Genomic DNA, 8,260 nt, shown 5'->3' with positions numbered 1-8,260 from the left:
ATTATTTGGCTAAAAAAGGAGATAACGATCGGCCAGACTGGGAAATAAAATTTTTGCATCTGGGAATATAATGTTGAATCCTGATTGAGCAGTGATGAAAATAGCATTCTTATTAGATTAATAGCTTCCTAAATTAACAGGACAACGAAGAAAAAACATTAACTTGGAATAAGAATCAATTTGTAAGCTACCTAGATTATAGTATATAAAAACTGTGACACATTTAATGTGAACACTACAATATCCTAGAGGCGAACTTGGCTCTATCAAAATTTTAGCCCAAGATCCAAAAATATAAACAGTATAAAGTTAGAAGAGAGCAAGAGAAAGAATACGAAGTTTGGTCTGTTTCTCATAAATTGTGCTAGAACAAAAAAGCTATCTGTGTTCTCCATGCCAAAAGTGGATTAAAAGTTGTAATTTGTAATATAATTAGTGAGAGTTAATAGTAGATTAATGATAAGGCGCTCAAAACAATGCCATTAAACCCAGAATCATAAGAACTCCAGAGATAGCAACTAATCCCTTCTCCTTAATCACTTCATTAGCCACATAAACTGCCACCTCCGATGTAATCTTCTTCCCATCCTTAGCAAGAACACGGCGGCGCTTTCCGACGAAAGCTAAGAGTACCAGCACCGTGATCCACGCCACAATGGTGGTTCTGACGGCCAGGACAATGAGTCCGGCCACCACAACGGCGGCAAAAGCGGCGGCAGCTATAAAAGGGAAAACAGAGGCGGCTTCCCTGTCACCAGAGGAGAAGAAAATAGTAGTAGTAGATAACGAAATCAAGAGAAAAAACAAACAAGTCGTGGTTGTAGTGGTCGTGTTGAAAAGGTTTTGTTCCGAGATATTCATGTTTTCTCGTGTCTGTTTGTATTTTTTTTTCTGGGACTTGTAGAATCTTTAGGAGAATGGCCAATTAATGGGTGTTTGGGAGGAATAAAAAGAATTGAAGGAGGAAAGAAGATGTTAATCGCTGTTAGTTTAATCATTAATAGTAGTTAATAATGTAGTGTTTAATATTTGAGGGAAAACCAATTCATGTCAGGATTTGGAAGAAGAAAGGAATTGGAAGGCATGTGGTTTCACATGGCAAGGTTGGCAAATTAGGAGACGGAGTACATGGTTTTTGGTAGATAGTACTATTATACCAACTTTATTTCATTTTCTTCATGTTAAGAAAACAAAATATTATTGCCTATACATTATATTCTGTCGCTATAATTAACTTTAGAAAAGATAAAAGGAATGATCTTCATGATTGTTTGTTAGATTTTGTTATTTAAGGTAAACCCATCTTATGGTATATTCTCATCTTCTTCTCTTTTGATTGTACCTTGCAGTTTTCTATTTTTGTTTACTTTTCTATAACTGAAGAAATAAATGAGATGGTAATTTGGACTATGATCAGAATTATGGTAAATCATTGTCTTCATAACTTTCTTCAAAGCGTTTCCAAAAAATCAGTTTGATGATTAAGATATAATAATTCAAAAAATATTAGAGTCACTGAGTTTGAAAAATTATCAATTAGACAATTTCTACTTTCATGTAACCATGTGAAAAAACCAAAAAATAACATTTGGAAGTTCATCTTTGTTAGCCACTTAAGTCCCTATCCAATGTAATAACCATCGCATCAATCCTGTATGCAATAAGTGACCATTTTATCTTTTTATTTTAGTTTAAAATAAGTGTCCATTTACATAATCAAGAAGGAATTAACTTTAATTTTTCAAAATTTGTCATTATTTATATATTCTATTATGTCAAGGTAACAATTAATTAAAATTAATTTAATGAATATATAGGAAGAAATAATATATTTGTGGCACCAAAATCAGAAGCGTGAATTAATGCTGTTTTTGGTTGACGTTATAGTTAGTTACAAATCATGCTGCTTGTCAGTTGTCATCATACAAGCATTTAGCCGGGGGCTTTAGACCTACTGTATGTTTGAATCCAATGTGTTGTTAACTCACTTTAATTTGTAGCCCTGCAACAGTAAGCTGATTTATTCATTCACATTCTACCTCTCACCTTCTGGTAACACTCTACTATTACACTTTTGAAATCTATAAACAACTAAAATTCCCTGTATTAAAGGAAAGGAAGGATAAGAAAAAAGAAAGTACTATACAATGTGGGGGTAATGACTAATGACAACAAATTAAATGATCTGATGAACAAAATTATCTGTCTCTCTACATCTTTAACTTTTATGTATGGCAAGAGTGACAACGTAATATTTGTGAAACATCTGAATCATGGCATACTAGCTGTTTCAAAAACCTGTACCCTACTCTCGACTTTCCTTGCCTGTGCAAAACATACAGAGTTTTTAATCAGAGTAATAGTGGTTCCTTTTCTACTACAATCGGATAGCAAAATATGTTTTGTAATTAAAGATTAGATTTTGAACTTGCCTGAAGCTCCCAATTCGTACATAAGGTAATAAGTTGAAGAATTAACGCTTGAAGACCACTTCCACTTATAATTCCTGTCCAAAGACCCTGCTACCATCACCATGGCATAAAATAAACAATATGAGCCTCATATAAACTCTCGACTCTATGAAGTGAGAGGTGCTAATAGGTTCAGTGGCAAACAAAAAAAAAATATCAATAATGGATGTAACATTTGCAAGTGAGAAACTTATTACCTTTCCTCCAAAATGGAAGACAAAAGTTAAAATGACTGCACAAGGAAGTCCAGCAAGATAATAGGCTCCAAGATTGACTAGTGCACCAAGTTTCTGCCAACCACATCCTCTTGCAATACCTTTAATAGTGTTATCATCAATAGAGTTAAATTCTGTATTTAAGCAATTCTATATCGTCGAATTGATTGAACTGGCTTCAAATTTTATTAGATAGTTTTGAGTTCAGACCTGAAAGAACTCCTTGGATTCCATCCATGAAGTTGGATAATGCAAGCACTGGCATTATTGCAGCTAGATATTTCACAACTTCCTCTTCGTTAGTGTATATATATCCCCACACATTTCTTGCTGCAACTGCTATTCCACTCAGTACCAGACCCTCTACCACAGCAAGAAGTAGGACAATGCGTGTTGCTAACTTTGCTGCTTTCGGTCTCCCTGCCCCCAACTCATTCGCTACCCTCGTACTAAATTGTCCGCAAAACAAAGAGCAAACAACACGAAAAATTTGTTAAAATAGTGACTACACACAATATTGGTCCTTTCCTTTCCGATTATACCTAGAAAAAAGATGATTTTTTGGCAAGTTACCTTACTGCACTACCAAATCCAAAGGGAATCCTGAAGACCAGAGAACTGGTACTTAGGCTGGGAAAGGTGAAAAGATAATATGGGTGATGAATTGAATCAAATAAAGCTTTATACCAAAATACCAACACAAAGTAACCAAGAAGAGTTAGTACACAACGGGAATTCTGTACTAACCTGATGGCCATCATAGATGTCTCAAGCTTTGGATTTGGAAGCAGCCCTGACATGAGCACCAGAAACTCATAGGACCACTGCTCTAAGCTTGTTCCCAGTCCAAAAGGCCATACCAGATCACACGGTAATAGGGACAGAAAGGAAGAAAAATAAATTTCTACTACTATGACATATGCAAGAGCAAACAATTGGATGGACAATCTACATTGGAATAACGAAGGGGAGCCTTGGAGCAACGGTCATGTTGTCTCCATGTGAACTATAGGTCACGGGTTCGAGCCGTGGAATCAGCCACTGATGCTTGCATCAGAGTAGACCGCCTACATCACACCACTTGGGGTGCGGCCCTTCCCCGGACCATGCGTGAACGCGGGATGCTTTATGCACCGGACTGCCCTTAATCTACATTGGAAAAACGGCTTAAGAATAAAGATATGCTAAAACTAACCAGACCATAAGTGCTGAAGGGATAGCTAATGATAGAAAACTGGGAAGGTTTCTTCCACCTTCCTTGGAGAACCCCGTCCATGTTTCTTTGCATGATGATGAAAACCTTATATAAAGGGCCAAAAGCAGCACATTAATCCAATAAGATATGGCATTACAGAGTGCAGCCCCTTTGTTTCCCATACCGAATTTGAAAACCAATGCCCAACACAAGAAGACATGAATTAAACTCGTAAAACCAGTGCTGATCACAAGTGGTTTGACTCTGCTTTGTGTTTGCAGGAACCTTAGTTGGCATTGAAGGAGTCCATAAGGAAAAATGCTGGGAATTAACCAACGAGCATACAATCCGGCATGGATTGAAAGTTCCAAATCTTGTCCACAGAAAGCAAATATGTGCCCGGCGAATGCCCATATAATCGATATGGGAATGCCAATAGCCACCAACACAAGCATACCTCTTTGCATGTGTATCCCAAGCATATGATACTGTTTTGCCCCATAAGCTTGTCCACATAATGTTTCCATTGCACTTCCCAATCCTAGCTATTCATATGTTATAGTGTATCACAAACCAAAAACAGATAATCCAAAAAAAGAAAAAGAGAGAGAGATTATAACACGATCGAATTAAGTCATTAGAACCATGCAATTAATGGAGTTCTTTTCCGACTAATTTAAAGACTACTCCAGACAATCATACGAACAATAATTGGAGAAAATTAAATGTTCCAATCTAATCTGATAGAATTTAATTTAAGTTCCAGTTAGATTCTTACCATGAAGCTGAAACCAGTTACTCCAGCAAAAGAAGTGGCTAAAGTTGCACTAGAAAGAGGAAGCTCTTCAAGATGACCAACAAACATGATAGATATCATCTGCAAAAAGTACTGCAAAAAACTCACAAGAACAAGAGGTCCTGCTAATTCTAGTTGTTTCTTTAGCTCTTCAATAGCCTCAGCTATATCACAACACCACTTGTCATGATCTTCAGGATTCCGTGAACCTTTTTCAATGTTGGAAAGAAGAGGAAATTCAAGAAGAAATTCGGAGTTTCTTTCCCTGATCATGGTTTTTATTGTATCACTGGAAAATGGGAAGAACAGAGATAACGATCAAAGTAAAGAAGAGAACCAAACACAATGTGGACGTTTTAACCCGCAAAATTTCGACTTTCTCCCGAGTACACCCGCCCCACAACCACACCCGCGTCGTCCACCCGCCCCGTTAAAGTTTTATTTTTTGTTTTTTAAGTTGGTCATTTTGTTAGTTTTATTTCTTTTTAATCCTTTGGCTGGAATTTTCATTTTGATAAGGATTTAAGGTTGGTATGGAATTGTCGAAGTGATTTTTCTCATTTCACAATGGTATACACTATAAAATCTTTTAAACTAACAGTCTTAGTTTGTAATGGAACCAAAAACCATAAAAAACTGACTGGAAAAATGTGTCTATTTTGGTTCCATTTAGTTAAATCTGAACCAGTAAGATGTCCCGTTTGCAGAGGAACCTGGAGGGCTACAAGTTGTTCCATTTAAACTAGGACAATCCTTGATGAATTCAGAAATTAACTACTCTGAATTAATTAAGGACGTAAAAGTAATTTCCTTTGGATTCAAGAATAGAATAATAGGAGTAATAGATTATATCACTTTGATTTTCATAGGTCAATTCAGTTATAACAAATAACAAGTCTTATAGGAGATGCTAGATTCGACAGTACAATCTAGTCAAAAGCTTTTTATTAAATTACGAGGATAGCTTCAGTCTTCATAAGATAAGAGAACCGAGAGAGGAAGATGAAAGCCGAAGAAAATTAGCATAGGCGGGAAAGTTGTAATTTTGTAAGAATTTTAATTAACCGCACCCCCATAGAATTGAAAAAAAAAAGAAGAAGTTATTTCGAGCCGCCTCGCCCCGCCCCACCATGCCCCCACCCGCCCCTCCTCTAAATATGGTTATCTTGCAATCATTGTCAATCTTATGTAATGCATAAATTCAACAACCATAAAAAATATAATTATGTCACCAGCTACTTGGTTCTAACAAAAGGTTTTGGTGATTTGGTCCAAGGTTAAAAGCATAGACTTTGCGTATATTTGTAAATGATGAATGTGATTCATGCTAATATTTTAGTATGCTTCAATATTCTCTCCATCTGTGACTCAGTCTTCTGGTGTGCTGGCAATTCACGAGTATCATATCATGCATTGAGACATATATAAACCTGTAGCACACGTTAATGAGCTAGATATGTCTGCATTCTATTTACAGTGTATGCTTAGGCTATTTCAATAGTTGACTCTAATTTTAGCCAAATACCGTTACTGCACGTATTCTTGGTCTACCTGATAGTAGATAATTTAATTTCACCTTTTTTTTCCCTATCTATATTTGCATAATGTTCTCTGATGTAGTTTTCTTAGTTGATAAGAATAGAGCCTCGGATGCGCATAAGGATGTGACTTAGTGGTCAATAAAATTGTTGAGAATTATGAGGTGGTTCAAATATTGGGGATAAAAATATTAAGTGAAAGCCTTAATAGACGAAGTTATTCAATAAATATGCTAGTGTGCTGATACCCTGAAATTAGTTGAGGTTAGGCGCGCACAAATTGACCCGTGCAACACAATTAATAAAAAGAAAAAGAAATAGGGCCTTGGATTTAGAAAGAGGGTCACGGCATTTATTTATAGAAATATATTCTTAAATTTCCAGGGCGGAGCCTTGGCATAGAACAAGGGACTTTTGGTAATTGGTATGAAGAAACTTGTATCGAAGTGGTGAATGTTAATTTGGAAAAAATAGAAACTTAAAATTAGGAAAAACTGAAAATGCATTAAAATTATACAATTAAAAAACAGATGAACAACATAAGAAAATTAATTTAAGTATGATCTGTATATACTTCTGTATATATGTACACATAATTGTATACTAAGTCAGCTAATTTGAACTTATAAACTACTGTAGTACTTTTTTATTAGTCGCACCCCCCCACCCTATTGGAACATCATTAGACTTTGTAGGTGTTTAGACAATATTTGTTTGAAACTGAGAAAGAGAAAGTTGAGAAGTGAACTTCACTTTGAGAACAAAGTTGAAAATTTGTTGTAGAAACTAGTATGTACAATATTTCAATATTTTAGTTGAAGTTCAAATACTGAAACTAAACAGTGGCAAATAGTCCTGGCCAAGCAAATATTATCTTGGCTATCAGTATTTAGAAATACTGGTTCGACCATCAGCATTTGTAAATAGTGAACTTCAGTATTTGAAAATAATGAAAAATTATATTAATACTTTTTAAAAAGTATTTCAAGTGAATCAATTATGTGACTCATAAAATTTCCATTTTAACAAATTTTATTATCAAGAGAACGCGTTCAAGACCAGACCACTCTGCCTGAACCCAATTAATTAACCAACTCAAAATTGCATCGACTCCAACCTTACTTTAAAGAGTGATTTATGCTAATGAGTTGTTGCGCTTCCACTAAAAAGCTTGTTAGTTTGGGACTCGATAAATACAGGTATGTTACTTTAGTTCATAACATTCAACAACGGCATAGAGTACAGAGAGCAAAAGGGCAAACATGTTTCTATTGTTTGCATTACAATTTACAAGCTGAAGATCACAACGTAGGATTAGAACAACCTAACCATGTCTTAATAGCTTCTGAGGTTAAAGAAACCTGTACTCTACACATAGCCATAGCCTTCGTTGCCTGTTCATAGTATATAAGACGAAGACAGTTTCTGGTTAGGACAGCAGTGGTTACCATCGGATTCAGATAGAGATATTTGGTAACAAAAAGTTATAATTTGAAATTACCTGAAGCTCCCAATTTATGCGCAGTGTAATAAGTATATAAAGTAATGCCAGATATCTTGTAGAAGAGGATAACTTTATACTACTTTCTATAGCGGATGTAATATTTGCAAGTGAGAAACTTATTACCTTTCCTCCAAAGTGGAAGATAAAAGTTATATAATGATAGCGCAAGGAAGTCCAAGAACATAGTTATCTTGTCAATTTTCATACAATATCGGGTATTGATCACAAAAATATATATAAAAGTAATGGATATTATTTAAACATCAACACTTTTCATATGTGAATGATCTCAATCAGCAAGGAAACTGAGTGAACAAAAAGGGTTGGAAATACTGTTAAAAAGACTCACGTTATCGAGTTGAGTCAATTATTGTCGAGTTAAAGGAGACGAAGATGTCATTATCCTTTTGCGGGGAGTAGTATGGATATAAATGCTAGTCATATAGTTCCCATTGTAATAAATAAATAAATAAAAAGGACTGAAGGAGACACTCTTCTGATTACTTGGGTCCTAACAAAGATAGATAAAAATACATAGCAC

General features: G+C 35.3%; 2 protein-coding genes and 1 long non-coding RNA gene across 5 annotated transcripts; all 3 read right to left on the bottom strand.

Annotated features, from left to right (window-relative positions):
* Window positions 1-468: 468 nt before the first annotated feature.
* LOC104084759 (uncharacterized) lies at window positions 469-861 on the bottom strand. Its single transcript, XM_009588711.4, has one exon. It carries the CDS (start codon window positions 859-861, stop codon window positions 469-471), a length of 393 nt encoding a protein of 130 aa, XP_009587006.1.
* Window positions 862-2,086: 1,225 nt separating this feature from the next.
* On the bottom strand, window positions 2,087-5,058 carry LOC104084758 (protein DETOXIFICATION 16-like). Of its 3 annotated transcripts, XM_009588710.1 has the most exons (8): window positions 4,660-5,058; window positions 3,882-4,426; window positions 3,434-3,520; window positions 3,260-3,316; window positions 2,897-3,135; window positions 2,669-2,787; window positions 2,433-2,519; window positions 2,087-2,325 (listed from the first exon to the last, which is right to left on the bottom strand). In XM_009588710.1, exons 1-8 carry the CDS (start codon window positions 4,948-4,950, stop codon window positions 2,272-2,274), a joined length of 1,479 nt encoding a protein of 492 aa, XP_009587005.1. In that variant the 5' UTR covers window positions 4,951-5,058; the 3' UTR covers window positions 2,087-2,271. The 3 variants fall into 3 exon arrangements, with proteins under 3 accessions (XP_009587005.1, XP_033508953.1, XP_033508954.1); XM_033653062.1 differs by having other exon boundaries at window positions 3,260-3,520; XM_033653063.2 differs by having other exon boundaries at window positions 3,260-3,520; window positions 3,882-4,422; window positions 4,660-4,784.
* Window positions 5,059-7,409: 2,351 nt separating this feature from the next.
* LOC104084757 (uncharacterized) lies at window positions 7,410-8,038 on the bottom strand. The gene is made up of 2 exons (XR_683668.2): window positions 7,717-8,038; window positions 7,410-7,609 (listed from the first exon to the last, which is right to left on the bottom strand). It is a non-coding gene; the product is annotated as an uncharacterized lncRNA (long non-coding RNA).
* Between the last annotated feature and the right edge of the window lie 222 nt (window positions 8,039-8,260).

The sequence above is a fragment of the Nicotiana tomentosiformis genome, chromosome 3 (assembly GCF_000390325.3).
Source record: "Nicotiana tomentosiformis chromosome 3, ASM39032v3, whole genome shotgun sequence".
NCBI lineage: Eukaryota > Viridiplantae > Streptophyta > Magnoliopsida > Solanales > Solanaceae > Nicotiana > Nicotiana tomentosiformis.
This window is presented reverse-complemented; position numbering and strand designations above follow the sequence as displayed.